Source organism: Nelumbo lutea, chromosome 1 (assembly GCF_056320005.1).
Source record: "Nelumbo lutea isolate HS-2025 chromosome 1, American lotus-T2T, whole genome shotgun sequence".
NCBI lineage: Eukaryota > Viridiplantae > Streptophyta > Magnoliopsida > Proteales > Nelumbonaceae > Nelumbo > Nelumbo lutea.
This window is the reverse complement of record NC_142684.1, coordinates 85,734,407-85,753,780: the sequence shown is the minus strand read 5'-3', so window position 1 is coordinate 85,753,780 and position 19,374 is coordinate 85,734,407. Positions and strand designations below refer to the sequence as shown.

The 19,374-nt window shown below is 37.9% G+C and overlaps 1 protein-coding gene across 1 annotated transcript; it reads left to right on the top strand.

Moving 5' to 3' along the window:
* The first annotated feature begins 16,099 nt into the window (after nucleotides 1-16,099).
* LOC148875864 (uncharacterized) lies at nucleotides 16,100-17,173 on the top strand. Its single transcript, XM_088965754.1, has 2 exons — nucleotides 16,100-16,336; nucleotides 16,777-17,173. Exons 1-2 carry the CDS (start codon nucleotides 16,214-16,216, stop codon nucleotides 16,897-16,899), a joined length of 246 nt encoding a protein of 81 aa, XP_088821880.1. The 5' UTR covers nucleotides 16,100-16,213; the 3' UTR covers nucleotides 16,900-17,173.
* The last annotated feature ends 2,201 nt before the right edge of the window (nucleotides 17,174-19,374 follow it).

Genomic DNA, 19,374 nt, shown 5'->3' with positions numbered 1-19,374 from the left:
TTTTGGTTTTCAATTAGATTTGAAAAAAGAAATCAATCAAACCGAATAAAAATTTGAATTAATCAAAATAAATACATATATTTATTGTTTAATTATAAATATTAATATTAGCATTAACATATATGAATATTACTATTTATATTAATAATAATATATAATATGTATTTTAATTATAAATATTAATATATTTTAATAATAACTGTTAATATAAACTAAACATATATGAAAGCAAACCGAACCGATTTTTCAGTTCAGTTCATTAAAATTGCCTAACTTAAATGTCAGTTAGGTTCTATTTCTGACCAAACCAAACCAACCGAATGAACAGCCCTACGGGTAATTATAAATGGTCAAACAAGTCGCACCCCTATTTGGGTTTGGTCAAATTTTGAATGGAAATGATAACTCAGGTCAATCATGTTGCATCCCTATTTTTAAGCACGCTATTAATATAAAGGGTAAATTGTTGAATCTCTTAAAGTTTGGTAATTGAAATCATTTTCTTCAAATTTTTTGACACAGTTGCAAATAAATTTCCTGAGATAGAATCCTCTAATAAGAGGTATAAAAATGTCCAAAATACCCATGTAGTTACTTTTGATCAAAATATTTATTTTCCATTTTTTTCATATCAATCACTATCCCAAGTTTCTCCAATCTCTTTTTCAAAATTGATTTATTTTCTAAATTTACCCTTCATATCAATTGTTCAAAGGTAAAACAACAAATTTTAACTCTTTTTTTGTCGCTCATAAAGTTTATATTGTTTTTTTCTTTAGAAATCAGCCTCGGTAGTAACTGTATGCGTATTTTGAACATTTTATACCTCTTACTAGAGGATTTTAACATAAGGGTCTACTTACAAGTTATAACTATATCAGAAATTTCAAGGGAGATAATTACCACTATCAAACTTTAGGGTAGTTTTCAATAACAACCACAAACTTGAGAAAAGGTTTCAGCAATTTAACCATGGTTTTCAAAATCAGACCGGACCAGAAAACCGAGAACCGGTCAGGTCCATTTTACCCTAAAACCATTATTTCTCCCAAAACCGTTGATTTGATCAGCAATCCGCTGACCGATCAGTCGAATTGTTTGAACCATTCAACGGTTTGACTGATTTTTTATTTTTTATTTTTAATTTTTCAAAACAGACCATCCATTCAATTCAAGCGGTTGAACCATTCAACCCAAAAACCGAACTCCTGACCGATTCATTATCGGAATCGATTTTAAAAACCTTGAATTTAACAATGAAACAAACAGAGAAGCGACAAGCAAGAATGAGCCATCAACTAACAATCAACCAACTTGTCTATAATTATTCTGTAGTAAATCTTTTTTTTTTTTGTGTGTGTGTTAATATTGCATATTACACTTTACGGGGATCTAGGTGTGAGGACAGAATAAGGTGCACGTGCAAAAGCCCACAGTTACGAAACTTTGATCCCATACTGTCATATTTAGGCCCCATTCGTTTATAAATTTCTCATTTATCCGTGTAAATAAATTTATTCAGTAAATGTATCCGGTGTAACACTTACCCCATCTCGGCTCTTGGTCACCTCTAATTCTGAGGACGGTGTGTGTATACCAATTTTGTGAGGATATCGGTTTTGTTTTAATTTTGTTGATGTAATTGTTTTTGTTTTCAAAACAAAACCAACTATATTGTTAAGCGCCCCCTAAAATCTTATCCCAATATGTGACATCTTTTTTAACACGAGTCCGCGCATTGCATCAGTCAAAATCTACATTTTAATATCCAACATTATATATTTTAATAGATTGAGCCACAGGGGATGCTCATTACTTGGTCCAAAGAGTAGAAACATTTTGGAACGTGATGGGGGTAGATGCTGTATTGATATAAATAATGGTTTTGGACTTTTGGTTAATGATATGGCTTTTCATTACTCATTTTCCAAGATTTCAACTATTTGCACCTGAACAAAAAGGAAAACAAAAAACCTATTTGCACCTGTTAGAGTCGACTAAAGAGGGGTATTTTAGTCTTTTTATTTAAATAATGCATTAATTATGTATCTCTTACATATGCAAGGGCATTTCTGTCTTTGTATACTTATTTGTCAAATTTAAATATATGGTCGATTGGGTTAGACTCTTGGTCTTCTCAGTTCAACACTATTCTTCTCTTTTTTCTCTCTTTTCTCAGTTCGACTGAATAGTACTAACATGGTATTAGAGCACTACTACGAAATGCAGACATTGTATGAGAGGACACACAATTAACTTTTATTATGATTTGCATGGCCCACCATCCACATGGGCTAATCATGTAGTTGTTGGTGGTAGTGTAGTGATACTCAACCAGTTGATCCATCATCTTCTATAATCGTAACTACTTCTAAGAAGGAAATGATGAGTATTCCAAGAGAGGAGTATGAGATATTTTTTTAGGCCACTTCACATCAGAATATGCCACCCTTGCTCATTCAGGTATAGATTTCCTAGTATCCAAACCTTCACCCTAGATAATTGATTCTAGAGCCTCTGATCATATAACCAGGACTCCAGGTGTGTTTTCCTCCCTTTCTCCAACCTTTATATCAAATAGTGCTACCCTTGCCAATGGATCTACTTCTCCCATTTATGGTGTTAGTAATGTTAACACAACATCTCTTTTTTGTCTTCTGTTTTATACGTTCCCAAGTTTCCTTTTAATCTTATGTCTATTAGTAAACTAATCAAATCCCTCAATTGTTCTATCACATTATACCATTCCTCTTGTGTTTTTTAGGATCTAATGACGGGGAAAAAGATTGGTGGAGGACATGAAGTTGGCGGATTGTATTATCTTGACGGTAGTGGCTCTACAGTTGCATTTCAAACCTTTTTGACTCCTCTTTAGTGACATTGTAGACTCGGCTATTCATCTCTTAAAGCTCTCAAGCTTATTGTTCTGTCATTGAATTGTCTTTCGTCTTTGTAGTGTGAGTCATGTCAGTATGGGAAATATCATCGGACTTCCTTCAGTCCTAGAGTTGACAGTCGTATATTGAGTCCTTTTGATTTAGTTCATTCAGATGTTTGGGGTCCAATCAGAACTGTCTTGTAATGATTACAAATATTTTGTTATCTTTGTTGATGATTGATCAAGAATGACATGGCTTTATTTAATGAAAAAAAAAAGAAGTGAATTATTTTCCATTTTCCAAATGTTTCATACTGAAGTGTACACACAATTTGATGTTTCACTTAAAATTCTTTGTTTCAACAATGGCAAAGAGTATTTTCTTTCTTCATTTCAGCAATACTTAGAACAACATGGTATTATTCATCAAACATCTTGTGCCCACACCATTCAACAAAATGGGGTGACTGAAAGGAAGAGTTGATATCTATATAAAACAGCTCGGTCTCTTCTTCATCATATGAATGTTCCTAAACATTTCTGAAGTGATGTAGTCCTTATTGCTTGTTTTCTCATTAATCGCATGCCCTCATTCATTCTTGATGGTCGTTCTCCGTTCTCTATCTTATTTCTCACTTTGTCTCCATATCCCTGATTCTCAGGATCTTCGGGTGTGTGTGCTTTCTTTAGAATCTTGGTCCTAGGCTTGACAAATTGAATGCTCACTCCATTAAATGTATCTTCTTTGGATACTCTAGGACCCAGAAATAGTATAAATTCTATAATCCTATTACTTGGAAATCCTTAATTTGTCATGATGTTACATTTTTCGAATCGGTGTCATACTTCTCTAGTTTTGATATCCCTCCTTCTCCTACAGAGGTTCCTCTTCCTCTTCTGGTTGATAATTCCATTCCAGTGGTTCCCATTATGCCTAAATCTCCACCTTCCCCAATGCAGGAGCGTACTAAAAGACCACCAATACGTCAAGTGTATACTCATCGACAGAGGCCAGCACCTTCACCACCTTCTATTCCGGCGGTTAATACAACTTTTTCCATAACTGAATTGCCTTCAGATCTTGACCTTCCTATTGCATTGCGGAAAGGTAAATGTAGATGCATGCTACACCTCATATCCAATTATGTTTCTATATCTCACCTTTCCACTTCCCATCGTGAGTTTATTACCTTGTTGTCCTCTATATCCACACCTAAGGATGTTCAGGAGCCTCTTACCTCACCAGGGTGGTGAAAAACTATGGAAGAGGAACTCTCTACTCTTCATCACAACCATACATGGGAAGTCACCAATCTTCCCCTAGATAAGCATGTTATTGGTTGTAAATGGGTGTATACTGTTAAATATCTTCTAGATGGGAGAGTGGAACTCTTGAAAGCCCGTTTAGTTGCAAAAGGGTACTCTCAACTTTATGGTGTAGACTATGTAGAATCATTTTCTCTAGTTGCAAAGATTGGTTTAATACGTGTGTTGATTTCCTTAGCTGTCATGCATGATTGGCCTCTATTTCAGCTTGATATTAAAAATGTCTTTCTCCATGGTGAGGTGTGTAAGCTCAAGAAGGCAATCTATGGGCACAAACAGTCTCTCCATGCTTGGTTTGGAAAATTTAGTGAAGTGGTAGAGTTTGGAATGAGAGAATGTCAAGTTGACCATTTAGTATTTAGCTATAACTCTGTGTCCAAGAAGACCTTGCTAGTAGTGTATGTGGATGGCATAGTCATAATTGGTAGTGATAGAGTTGGGATTGATAGATTGAAGACATTCCTACAAGATCACTTTCAAACAAAAGATCTTGGGAAGTTGAAATAATTCCTGAATATAGAAGTTGCTAGATCAAAGCAAGGCATAAACCTCTATCCGTGGAAATATGTTGACATGTTGGAAGAAACAAACGACCATGGAATTGAATGTGAAATTGGGAAGTGGCACATGTGAATTGTTTGATAATCCTAGAAGGTATAGAAGGCTAGCGGGAAAACTGGATTATCTAACTATCACTATGCCTGATATCTCATTTGTTGTTAGCGTGATAAGCCAGTTTATGCAGAGTCATCGGGTGCCTCACTGGTATGCAATTCTTAGGATTGTGCGGTATTTGAAGGGGGCTCAAGGTCATGGGTTACTGTACAAGCCAGGAGGTGATATTGAAATAGTTAGATACACCGACGCAGACTGGGCTGGCTCTGTATTAGACAGAAGAACCACTACAAGTTATTGCACCTTTCTTGGAGGAAATCTAGTGACATGAAAGAGTAATAAGCAAACTGTTGTAGCAATGAGTAATGCAAAAGCAAAATACAGGGCCATGGCACACACTACATATGAACTAGTATGGTTGAAGAATCTATGTAGGAAATTGGGTTCTCAATAAGCAAATCCATGAATCTATACTATGACAACCAAGATGTAATTCACATCTCATCCAACCCAGTTTTTCACGAGAAAACAAAACACATAGAGGTAGATTGTCATTTTGTTAGGGAAAAGGTCATCCATGGTGAGATAAGCACTAAGCATGTGAGAACAAGTGATCAATAGGCAAATTTGTTCACAAAAGGGTTGGGTTCAGGAAGAATGAGCTATATATGTAACAAACTGGGACTATATGATATATACTCTCTAGCTTGAGGGGGAGTGTTAGATTCGACTAAAGAGGGGTATGTTAGTCTTCTCCATCTAAGTAACTCTTCTTCTTCTTCTTCTTCTCTCTTTTCTTTCTCTTTTCTCAGTTCGACTGAATATTACTAACATAAAAAAACAAGAAGAAAGAAAAGATTATTCAAACTAACCCATCATAGAGAGTAAATACTCAACACTGGACAATGCTATTAAAACTTGGTCAAATAGTTCAACCAAATTACGGTTTTATGGGTTTAAGTGGTTAACGGGGTGTTCTATAGTGTAGATGAGAAATTGGATGGTGTGCTATCATCTACACGATACCTATGGCATGGATATGTCGACACCACACCACAAGTAACAACAAGATAGTTGTTTTTCAATGTGGACAAAAATGGGTGAATTGAACCACACCACACCTTCATAGGCATTTGCAAGGTGTGGTGCAATTCAGTCCACACTCAATGTTTTGATTCTATGCACCCACCAACAATGTGTGAAATGATCTTTGTTAATCAAGAATAAACGATATTCTTTTTTTTTTAAGTAATATACGTTATAAATAAAATAATATAATTTAACCATGAAAATACAAATTAAGGCATTTATATATAATATGAATAATTAAGATAATTAGTGAAAACCATTTATTAAAAAATGCAATAATAAATCATAAAAACTTAATAAAATATTATAAAAAATAATAATAATTAAAAAATATATTAAAATTAGTAAATTGCCAAGAGTAATATTTTTTACAAAATCAAATAATTTTATAGAAATTATTAAAAAGGAAAAGTCCATAATTTTGGAATCATTGGTTTTGAAAATATTAAGTTTGGATAATAAAATGTAGTTGTGAAGTAGGGAATCATCGATTTTGGAATTGGCAACTATGTTATGAAAAGGTCCACCGGATTTAACTATGGACAAGATTTTAAGATATGGTTTGGACTGTTCTACAATATAGTGTAGCTTGGCCCACACCACGATGCAACCAAATACTGAAAGGGTAAATTTCTTAAACTATCCTTATGGTTTAGATAATTGACTAAATGTACTCTCATTGTTTGAAAGTTGACTAATGCTGCCCCTACTGTTTCTGACAATTGTCTAAGTCTTACCAGTGTCATTAAACATTAACGAAAAGTCTAAAATGAATGTTTTACCCTTTACCTCAAACATTCAACTGATCGATAAAATTACCTTTTTATCCCTCGTTTTAACCCATATGTGTGGATTCACTTAGCTTGGATGAGTGGCCACCGATCTTTGCTTGTTGTAGTTGCCACCGATCTCTACTCGAAGGAAACACTACAACATCAATTGTAGCCGGTCTTTGGAAGCATACCAGCTGATGATCTCTACCACTACCAAAATTTTGGGTTCCACCACTACCGAGATTACTAGTTCCCTTGGATGCTGCCATTAGACCTGTTCATGGGCCGGGTAGCCCGACGGGCCAACCTGGCTCCCAGATGGGCTTGAACATATGTTTTAGCCCGTGGGCTTGACCTCGGGCCTGAAAGCTCAAGCCCAACTATTTTATGAGTTGAGCTCGGGATTTGTTAAAAAAGATTGGCCCAACCTGACTTTTGTATAAGTTAAACCCTAAATTCCTAAATCGCCTAACCCTAACCCTAAATTCTTAAAACTTTTCTTTTCATTCTCATTTCTCACTTTCACTCTCAGAATCGGCGAACCCAGCTGCACCAATGAACTCAGGCACCGGTGGTCGATGCCACCAGAACTAGGTCGCCTCTCTAGTGATGAGCTCTCTCTCTCTCTCTCTCTCTCTCTCTCTCTCTCTCTCTCTCTCCTCTCAACCGGCACCATTTTCATCTTCTATCTTCTAAGTTCTCGCTTTTTCTTCTCATTCTCAATTTCTCACTCTCTAACTCTTAGAACTAGCGAACTCAGGCGCACCGTTTTCACTCTGCAAACTTAGGCACCGACGAATAGCACCACTAGAACTAGGTCATCTCTCTCTCCGGTGGTGAGCTCTCTCTCTTTCTCTCTCTCTCTCTCTTTGGCCGGCACTATTTTCATCTTCTATCTTCTCACTTTTTTAGTTTCCATTCTCACTCTCAAACTCCCAGGAACCGACAAACTCAACTCAGGCACCATTCTCTCAATCTTAGAGGTCACCGGCACTTAAACTCCCAGGTCAGGCCTGGGCTTTGGGATTTTTATGAGAGCCTGGCTTGGGCTCGGGCTTGAAAAAATTTTGTTAATGAAGAGCAAAAGCCTAGCCCAAGCTCGGCCCAACCTAGCCCATGAACAGGTCTAGCCACCATTGGAGCTGATTTGCCTTGCGGTCTGAACCCAAAATCTCTCATCAAAATACTAGAGAACTCATCCATGATTTGTCAGTTTCTTTTAGCTTCCCTAGATCTAGGTGCAATTGAGATGGGAGGGGAGGATCCAAATAAGACATTCCGATTCTTAGAGTGTGAATTAGGGTGAAGCAAGGTGGGGGATTTATGCAACGCCAGTTGATCTGATGTGGTTTGTGATTAGACCTGTTCATGGGCCAGGTAGATCGATGGCCCGACCCACACCCCGATCGGGCTTGGTCATGTAATTAGGCCCGCGGACCTGACCTCAGGCCTAATACAGTAAGCCTGACTGTGTTTCGGGCCGGGTTCGGGATTTGTCAAAAAAGCCCGACCCGACCTGAATCAGCATTATATATTTTATAAAATACATAATATGTATTTTATATATTATATAAAATATATAAATAATATAATATTTATTGAAGTATATATATACATATATTTATAATTTAATATATACATTTTTCATTTTTTTTTCTTTATAACTTCTCTCTCTCTCTCTATTCAGTCGCTTCAGCAGTAGTAACAGCATGGGCTAAATTTCGGGCTCGGGCCCAAGCCGGGGCTTCAGGCTTTTTATGAGGGTCGGGCTCAGGCCCAAGTTATAGGCTCGATGATCAGGTCGAGCTGGGGTTCAGGCCTTAGAAAAATTTGTTAATACAGAGTGAAAGCGCGACCCGAGCCCGACCCATGAACAAGTCTATTTGTGATGAAGGTAGAACAAGAGGTGGACCAGAGATTGAGGATGCAGCTAGCGATTGGGGGAGTTGTTTTGTAAGCTGATGGACTAGAGATTGAGGATGCAGCCGGAGAGCCCAACCCCCTTGCTTTTGTCGTTGCCTCAGAGATTGAGATGCAACAAACAAGCCCAACACCCTTGCTTTAGACGTCGACTGCTGCTATTACCTGAAAACTGAAAATGAGGAGAAAAACAAACTAGATCTTAGAATTGAGTATCTCTCATATCTCGGGAGATGCCGTTCTAGGCCCTCTCTTTCTCTCTCTCCTTCTCCTTCTTCTTCTTCCCCTTGTTCTCTCTCCCCTGTTTCATCACATCCATTAGCAGGGGACCCTCCACCTTCTGAAAGAATGGTAGGATCCATCGAATGGACGCCAAGAAGGGTGCGGAATGGGTGGGCGAATTTCAAAAAAATTTCCTACCTTCTTCTAACTGGGAATCATATTCCCTAAATTTAGAATACATTATTCAAGGATCCTACTTGAACCATAAACAAACCAGATCTGAACCAAAAGGAAACATGAAGGATTATACCTGATCCGAAGAAACAATATCTCCCAAAGTTGGTGTTCACGCCCAAAGAAGAAACCAAGATCCGCTCCTGCTGAAGATGACACGGCTGTGGATGGAACGGAACCAGCAGGGTGCGTCCTACACACTGGATTCTTCACAAGAACCCTTTGGAAACCTTGAACACCGAATCCTTTTGTCTTTCTTGCAAGACTATTGTCAATAATTGCTTTCTTGACTTCCTGTTGCTGCAAAGATCCAATCTTCCAACAGGGAGTGGCGGCGGCTGAAGGAGGAGAAGTCCAGGGACGAAGAGGGAAGAACTGTCTCTTTTCTTTGGAGTCTGTGAGAGATCAAATCTCAGATTGCAGATGTGTTTCTTGCTTGCTCAAACCCCCTAGTTCGAAATCAGATATTTCTGCTAGGGTTTTCTCCTCTTTCTTCTTGATTAAGAAACCTCCCAATACTTTTGGGAGTTATCCCAATCCAAATCAGTATTTGGATAGAGGTTAATCTTAATCCTATCTGCAGATTAAGTTAGTTAACTCCTGATCTTATCAGGAGGTTACCAAATTCAAATCTAATTTGATTTTGGTCTCTTAGAGTGGATAAGGTTAAAGACCCAATCCTTTTACTAACATTAATCTCAGATTCGCCCCATGAACTGGTGATCATATCAGCCAAGTTCGAAATGGGCTTTTGGCCCATTAAGTGTTCAGTGTTTAACTAGTTTCCAATCTGCTGCCCAATTGGGCTTCTTTGTATGGCATGGGACCCAAGCATTGATCTACACACCAGCCACATGGGTTCGGCCCAACCTTTATTACAAGGCCCAGCTGAATTCACTAAAAGACTCAGTGACCCCCTTGAGCCCATCACATGGACCCTATGGGCCCAACACTTATATTAAGTGGTCCCTGGGCCAAGCCATCTTATAAAAACCCAGGGACTGTGGGCAGGTGCAAGATTAGCCCATCAGGTATTATCCTAAATGGTCTTACACTTAACCTCTCAGCCCTTAATGATCATGCACTGCCCGACAAGAGAAGACCTCTCTCTCGGCTGCAAGGAATAGTGCCGCACTCTCCACTCACATGGATCCCGGGAATTAAAACCTTTTGCAAATCTTTTGAAACCGTACATATACATGTATATATATATATTAATTTTGCAAAACAAAATTCCAACGATTGAAATCAACTACCGGCAGTTTGGTTTCCATCAGAGAGAGTGCATTCCCGATCATTACCATTGTCTGACAAAGGGATTGATCCTGTCACTATGACCACTCACTCAGATGAATTCTCAGACTGCCCCAACATGTCCAGGTTTTGACTCCCACTAAGGATCTCACTGATTGACACATCAAAGACAGCCCGATCCGACACCTAGTGATGTGTCATAATCGAGTCTAGGGGTCAGGTGTAACTTTCCAATTTTGCCCATCTGTCTCCAAGGTCTAGGGCAATACTGGAAATTTGGTCCGGTTCAAGGGTTCAAGCAATCCCATACTGCATGTGCCTTGGGTCTTACCCTGATGACCGAAACAAGCCATCCCAACACTTGGTGGCACATCAATATCAACCTTGGCAGGATAAATCTCCCCAAACTTATCCAATGGCTGTGAACATTTAAAACTAACATAAGTTTCCATAAGTGTCCAGTTTTAGGGTCTTACACAGAATTACACCAAACAACATGAATCAAACATGCACTTTAATTTATTTCCACTAAATAATAAAAGTACATCAAATCCGATTGAAGCTAAGGGCATACAAGACTGTCTAACACCTCCGCCCTTCTCTCTCTCTCTCTCTCTCTCTCTCTCTCTCTCTCTCCTCTCCTCTCCTTCTTCCCCTTCGTTCTTTCTCCCCTGTCAATTTGTTTCATCTCCTTTAACTTTGATCACAACAGGGGATGAGGCCTCTACGTCTGTGGATGAATTTGAAGAAAGATGCTAATACAAGAGCCGGTGATGTTGCAGATAGATGATGACATCACTATAATATGGTTGAAGCTCATTAACGATTCATAAACCCATGGACCACCCCTACCATAAATCAGGCATACAAGGGTTGGGGGGAAGATTTGGGTTTAATGTTGTCATTGTCCTCAACCTTCGGGTACAGTGCGGTAGTTGACAGAAACAGAGACGGTCGGAGGAAGATAAAGGAAAGAGAGAGAGGTTGGAGGAGGAAGGGGGTGTCAAGTCGAGAGGAAGGGGACGAGGGTAAAATTGGGTTTTAAAAATTTTAAGGATACATCTAGTTAATTAACTAAACCATAAGAATATTTTAAATCGTGTTTCAAAACGAAATATATCGTGGCTGAGCCACTGTTACAAACGCCACCTAAATCATCCAGCTAGTAAAAGTGTAAAACCGTTAAAAACTGGGACCCAGAATGCTCACTGGGTTATCGGTTCATTGGTTCGACCACTCAGTCCAGTCTGAATCTGACAACACTGATACTAATCTCGGTGCATGGTTCCCCCTATCTCCCCTTTCTATTTCTCTTCCTACCTACCCAAGTAGACAATTAATAAAGCCTCACCCAACATCTCCAAACAAAACCAATGCAATGCGATGCCGCATCATGGGCATTGTGACCGTACAGCGCCGATTCGGTCCCAATGAAAAGGCCCAGATCAAATGTACATGTATCAAATCCTAATTGCAGGACAAATAACACCTTGTCAAATTCATTTGTAAAGGTTCATTTGATTTACGGTTGGAATTGAAATCTGAATCGTTCAAAATTGGAATTAGAAAGGTCTATTGCTGGTTCAGACCGTAATGAAATGAAAATCAGAATTACTTGGAATGGATTTGCATTCTCAAGAAAGAAAGAAGAAACGATCATTCCCTCAAATAGAAAAATATCATTCCGATTCGTGTGTGTATGTATGTGTTGTCCGATTCCAAACTACTGTGATGGGAATGGAATTTCAATTCTGTCAAATCAAACAGTTCATTCTGACTCCGATTCCAAACCACTGTTTCCACCAACTAATGGGGCTCTAAATCCCCTCTCCAAACAGTCCTATCGATCAAAGAAATTGAACCGAGTCAGCAGAAGAAGACATGAGAGAGCTGGGGGCCAGCTGGCCAACCAATCCCAATCCACAAATCCCAACCATTCTTATTCCACTGCAACAGTGATCACGGCGGGATCACATGAAGCTGGTATCAACAAATCATCTTCTGTTTAAAGAGCATCACGACAATGACAACGTGATACGCCAAAGCCTTCCAAAATGTGCTTTCCCTCTCGTGTGTGTATGTGTTGTCCTCTCATCATGCTCTCTGCTTTCCCGTAGAGGTGGAGCAGCAGCTTCAATCGCCGTCCCCAAACACCACTCTCTAAAAGCTCAAAGCCAAACACTACAATTAAAAAAAATAAAGGAGTGGCTGAGAACTCGTTTGAATGCTAGGTGTCAAGTGTGGAGTGGTTGAGTCTATCCGCACCATCGCCATTCATTCACGAGTGCTGTCGGATCACTGTGGCCCCACGAATAGAAATATCGGGGGTCACACCAACACTGACGCATGCAATGACGGTACTGCCCTTACAATTATTGGTTTAAAATTTAAATTCTAGTAATTCCCCTCTACATCGCTTTACATGTCTAGCTGTTCTTGTGTTGTCCACCTGGCAGACATGTTCAACCTTTTCGAACCATCAGAACCGTCCAAGTGTGATAGACTTCCCTAATTGGAAAACTTGTTTATAATGGGCTATACCGCTATACTTGCGCTAAGGTGTTTGGACTTTGGAGACCCGCTGGGCTTGGGTCTCACGTAGGGGCTGTTTGGTTTGATTGAAGTTTATCTAATAAATGTTTTGTATGATATTTATTTTAATAAATATTTTATATGATATTTCTTTTAAAAGTAAAAAAGGTATGCTTAAAAATGTTTTTTTTTTGTTTTTTTGACGGTTAGGCACTATTAAATGTTAGATAAATTGAGGTGAAAAATAATTTACTATTGTAAAAATATTAAAAATAAATTTCCTTCGAGAAACATTTATTTGATAAATAATTTAATTATAGGAGAAAATCGGCGCCAACTGCAACGAAACTAAATACCCGAGTACCTGACTGTAGAAGGATACAACCGTAATTCGATGGAAAAAGGACATTTATGGAACGAAAATGAAGAGCCTTTCTCTCCTATTATCTTCCACTCACATCTGACCCCCAACCTGTGACGGTTGGCTGAATGATGTGGGATTATCGTTGCCATACACGTGGCAGACAAATATTGACCAATTCTCAGAAAAATCAGCCTACGGCTACGCGCACGAGGCTCTCCCAGTCCTGCAGAAAGTCGCCCAAGAAAAATCTCAAACTCTCGAGGTGCCGCGGCGAGATTCATAGTCATACGACTCAAAATCTAATATCCCTGGTTTACCCCTGTACTCTTCTTTTGTGAGTATCGTCGAGAGGTTCTTCATTGACAAAACAACCCTCATGGTTCAAGCCATTTTGTGAGGTGATTGCTGAAGTGGCAATTTAAAGTGGGTTTACCCTCTTTACAGGTGGCAAGTTTGCAACCAATTGCGATCTACCACGTGGAAAAGAAAAATCATATTCTCGGTTCTCACCCTAGAGATCCAATTTAAGTATGGTTGCTACTTGTTATGTGTTTCTTTTATATATGCCATATAAGGTTGAAGCCCCAAACAAGTCCATATTATAGAGAGAGAAGCTCAAATAAACTTACATTTGATATGATGTGTTTCTTGTGAGCCGACCTTCCACTTGACAAAAGCGGTCCTGTCTGGTGTACTTTTGTCTTATGTTTTTGTTATTTGGTTCATGTCTAGAGACTATTGGGAAAAGATTAATTAAGGGCATGGGCATAGGTCAGATCAAACACTCCCTTTTTAACTCTAATTTTAGTAAATTTAGGGTTCAATGAGTTCCTTTTTTCATGAAAGAAAAGTGGAAAGCTATGCTGCCAAATGATACCAGAAGGGTTTTGACCAATCAAAACCCCCTATTGAATTTTGATAGATCCCACCTGATTGGTTATCATTTTTATAATACTGATTGATTGGTTATAAGTTTTTATGGTATTAAAGTCAGACTAAAAAAAAAATTCTTATTTTAATATGAACCAATCCATCCATCTATCTGGTTCAAACTGAAATCAGAATCTGAATTAGAACTGGACTGAACTGGATTCTCATTCCCATGGGAAGGGAAGAAAATAGCCATTCCTTCAAATGGGGGAATGCCATAACACTAGGAATGGGAACCGGATTTCAATTCCACCCAATAAAACAATTGAACCATTATGATTTCAGACCCATATTCCTACAAACCAATTGGGCCCTAATATGAGCACCATATCCATTGATATTTCTTATCATATCCAAATTTAAATTTAAATTCAAATATTTAAGCCATTTTCTCTCTCATGATCTTATCTCTAGTTAAATCCTTTATCATGTCTTTAACTCTTATCATTCTCTCTCATGCGATTGATTCGTGGAACTCTGCATTGAGAAGTTTGTGAATACAAGGTTCAAAACGTTGATACTCTCGATGTCAAATTTGTGTATCAAGAAATAAATTTGTGAACACAAGATTTTCTCATTCTCTCTCGTATGATTGATTCTAGGAACTTTGCATTGAGAAATTTGTGAATACTAGGTTCAAAGTATTGATAACTTCGATGCACAAAAGGAATACAAGGTTCAAGGTATTGATAGTCGTTAAATTCTTTCCATTCAAATCATGTCATTAAACCTTTTCATTGAATGATTCAAAGAACTTTGTATGGGAAATCTGCAAGAGTTTCAATTGATAAAAAACTGTTTTTTTTTTTTACTTTTTATTTTTTTTAAATCAATATAATATACCCGATATCGAATGTATTCTATCAATACTTTGAACCCTGATGAATAGAATACAAATATTATTATTTCTACATCGAGAATCAATGTCTTGAAAACCCAACTAGACTGACTGATTGAACAGGAAAGGAGTCAAAGGACCCCATCTTGGTTCAGTGATAACCAATGCCTTTGAGGTTAAACCGACCACCTTGTTAAACTGGGAAAAAGGAACACGAGGAAAGCAGAGAGAAGCTTCTTACATGACATCTACAATATCAAACGCAACTTAAGTAAATGTTTGCTAAAAAATGAATAGATTCACATCAAGAAATTAATGAAACAGACATGGACTTTCAATTTTTGGCACAAAGCACAAACTGAATACAAATGCAGCTTCTTCTTCCTCTTTTCTAGTTTGGCAGCGACTGTAGGGAAGTTTCATTGCATAATTTGCTGCCAACATTAAATCAAGAGACTCAACCTTGAATCACATGCTTTCTCTATCACCAAAATTTTCTCTACCCTATGTTCACCGGTACTTAGGGCATTTAACATATAAATATGAGAGATATTTTGGATGTACTAATGTTTTAAAAATCAATGTAGAATCAGAACCATTTGACCACCAGTTTTCAGGTTAGTGGTTCGGCTGTCTGATCTGAATGGATGATTTCTTACAACTTCAAAAATAAATCAAAATAAAAACAGTAAAAATTATTGTCTGGGTCAAATAGGTCGATAATTTGATTGCCTGCGTCAGTAGGTTGCCATACAAATCAATAGTTTTTGGCAAAGGAATGGGTGAAGTGTGAAATGAAATCGATTGATTAGACAGTTTTCAGGCCAAACGATCTGATCAATTGGGTCAATGAGGATTCGAAAACCATGCAATGTACAGATGGATGTCGTGCTCTCCGGATATTTGTACCATTTTTGCTTCCAGGAGATTCAATCCCCGCTTTGAGGCTCTTTGTTGATGTGAAAAGGGTAGTTTGGTCAATCCCCGAACTGTGAACTGTGAAAAAAGTCAAAAGAAAGAATTTTTAGGGGCAATACGGTAATTATACAAATAGAGATTATTTGCCGCGTAATTATTCGAATCTACCCATTAAGCAAGAATCTCTGAATACTATATATATTCTACCACAGGTCACCGAACTCCACGCAACTCAACTCGTCAAATTACGGAGAGGAAGCCGTTTCCAACTTTCTCTCCCAGGCAGAGAAAAGCTGAATCTCTCGGATTCCTCGACGACAATGAAGAAATCAGGAGTTTTGATGGCTTCCATGGCTGCAGCTTCTGCTACCGCAATCTCTGCTTCGTCCACTCCTTCCTCCTCTGATTTCTATGCCAATTCGAAGATCCAACCTTCTCGGGAGGTAAATTAAGTATCCCTTGAAAATCTTCTCCTCTGCTGATCATATTATGCAGCTCTTTGTTGAATTTACCAGAAATTCCTTTTGTTTTTGCTTGTGGTTCTATTTTCATTTAATTGCTTGTGCGAATTCATGATTTTTTTTTACCGAAGTACAGATTTTCTTCCGAGTCTCTGAGCTTATGTTTCTTCAGCTTTTCCTATTATTTTTCCCCTGTAAAAGACACAGTAATCCACTATCTTTCTGTTTCTTTTTCCCAAGCTTTGTTTTTCATTTTCTTTTTCTGAATGAATTTGTTTCCGAAGAATCCCTATCTATATTTAATTTTGGAAGGTTTACTTATCGTTCTTGCATTAATTTCAAGTTAATGCAGATCATCTTCTCTTAAGCAGTTAAGCTTACATAATCTCTTATACTTCGGTTTCTTTTTTTCTTATGATCAGGGCTCTGTATCAAGCAACGGTCGAGACAATTCCTCTTCACGGAGACAGCCTCCGGCGGACAAATTTGCGCCGAGGTTCGACGGATTGAGATTCATTGAAACATTGGTCACAGCTCACCGATGAACAACACCCACATAAGGACGATCATCTCATAATTTCAGTGTTTTTACAGGAAAATATGTGTGATCCATTCCTTTCTTTTGTTTTTTTTTCCCTTTTTAACAATTTTAGGAGGATAATTCTTACTTAGGAGATAGAGATGATGATGATGATGATGATGAAAAATAGGGTGAAGGTGGGATCGAATTGCATGAGAATAGTTGCTGAATTGTAACATAAAAATTTATTCTGTAGTTTTACAGTTAATGGAATGATTTGAATCTTTGATCTCTCCAAATTCTCAGACATGAATACTGATGATCTCTTCAAATCCCCCCTTCTTGTTAAGTGGTTGTATATCATAGTTGTTGGGTGGCTTTCATTTGCAGCACCGACATCCCCTGCACCTAACTATCAATGCCTAACCGTGATTCCGTGAAAGTTCTTGATCTGGCCCGACCCACCGACCTCCTCTGTTTCATTGTTCTGGTTAATCCTTAATTGGTTCAGATTGGGACTCCATCCAACCCTACCTGAGTTAGAAGTTAAAACCAGTTCAGTTGGTAAGAAAACGAGAACTCTGCCGAAGATTATCGCAGTCACACATGGAGAACATCTCTTCCTCTACATAGTATTATACAGGGGGAGATATTCCCAATTCACAAGGGGTAGTGTATTGTGGGTGGGCGTGGACAGAGTTTTCCTGGACAGAAAATTTGGAATCAATTTGAGTCTGGATCTCCTGCCCATGAGAATTCTGCCCAAATTTATTACACCCATGAAAATTTGGAATCATCCTCTGCTTAATATTATGCAAAGAGATATGTTCCCAATTCACGGCAGAATTTCCATGAGCGGAAGATCCAGAATCTAAATATTTAGGGGATGACGAAATAAATTCATCAAGTTTAGCCAACCCCAAATAATTGGGATGGGCCTTTGGCGTGGCCTAGTCTAGCTTGTCAGGAATGTTCTCTTACGGAAAATTGACCTCTTCCTGATCTTTTCAAGAGCTGAAGCTGATTTGGTGCCCATGTCTCTACCCAAAGCAATTGCCAATTTTGTAAACTCATGGAATTAGAGGGGGAATTTCACCCAATGCAAGATCATCTCTTACCATAGTTATATCCAAGAATTACTACTGTAAAGAAAATGGAAGCAGACAACATAATTTGGTGGTGTTTGATTCCATTATTGTTTATTTAAAAAATGGTATAAGCTCAATGTTAAATAGGTGTTTCTCCTGCGCTATTTAATTCAATTGGTTATTAAATAAGCCTTTGTCTCAGTATATATGAAAACTATCTTTCATTTTAATGTTTCTTTTAATACTTGAGTAATATTTCACTATTATCTATAAAGTTTATGTGATGCTTAACTATACCTATGATGATTAATTGTTAAAATGCATCAATAAACATTTTTCAACAGATTTTCTTTTTCAATAAAAATACAAAATAATTATTAAATAAACGACAATAAAACCAAACAGCCCCTTATGAAATAGGTATTCTTTATCTTCGAAAAACCAGGGATGGAAAAGCTAACACGTGGTCCATTTTGGCTGCTATACTAATTCCCACGGACGAAAATCACGTACAAAGAAAAATATTGGACTATTTTAATCTAAAGAGGAAAGGTTGGACTCAAAGATTATTATTATTCCATCTTATTAGAGAAACTTAGGAGCTTTTCTCACAAGTTCTAATTTCTAATATTTTAATACAAAGCATGCCTATACTTGTAGCTATCTCCATTCTCAGAAGAAAAGATTGAAAAAAAATCTAACAATTTGTATATTATTAATAGAGCGAGCTCAGGTGATGGATGCTGATCAGTTAACTTGTATAACAAATTATCATTAAAATCAATGAAGCTTCTGAAACTTGGCTTTTGATCTATTGTTTAATAAGAAACCTAAGCAGCTGGGCCTATAAATGTAGTTTCTCCTAATCACTTGACAAGTGGTTTCTGGGTCAGTGGTTTAATTATTTAGTTCGAACGGATGGTTTATTATAATTTTAAAAATAAAAATATTAGAAATGATTGTTTGGATCGGACCAATAATTTGACTGTTCAGGTCATTGTACAAATCAAATGGACCAATTGTTTGGATGATTTTTAGGTCAAATGATTCAACCATCCGAATCGACAACGGTTAAAAAATCATAATAATTTGGCTTTGAGTTGGAGACGCCTTTGAAACTTCAGTCGCCACTACCATTTGAAAACACAGCAATGGAGATGTAAAGTAATTGTGGGGGCATGCCACCGAGAGGGCTACGGACTGCTTCAATCTTCGAAGGTGAATTCAAATATTTAAGTAGCAATTTTTGGTGGTGAGTCATCTTGATGCTTTCATTACTCAAATCTTCCATTTTCAGTGACGTGGAAGGATGATAAAGCCAATCCCAAGCCCACAAACAACCCCTCAGGCATGCTATCAATGTTGCACCACTCAATATGACTTTTGCTTAGATTAGCATTGAAACAGTGGAA

Excerpts from the sequence above, each read along its gene's own strand:
- LOC148875864 (XM_088965754.1), top strand. The coding sequence starts at position 16,214 with ATGAAGAAATCAGGAGTTTTGATGGCTTCCATGGCTGCAGCTTCTGCT. Across the intron at positions 16,337-16,776 it reads AGATCCAACCTTCTCGGGAG|GGCTCTGTATCAAGCAACGG; the intron begins GTAAATTAAGTA and ends TCTTATGATCAG.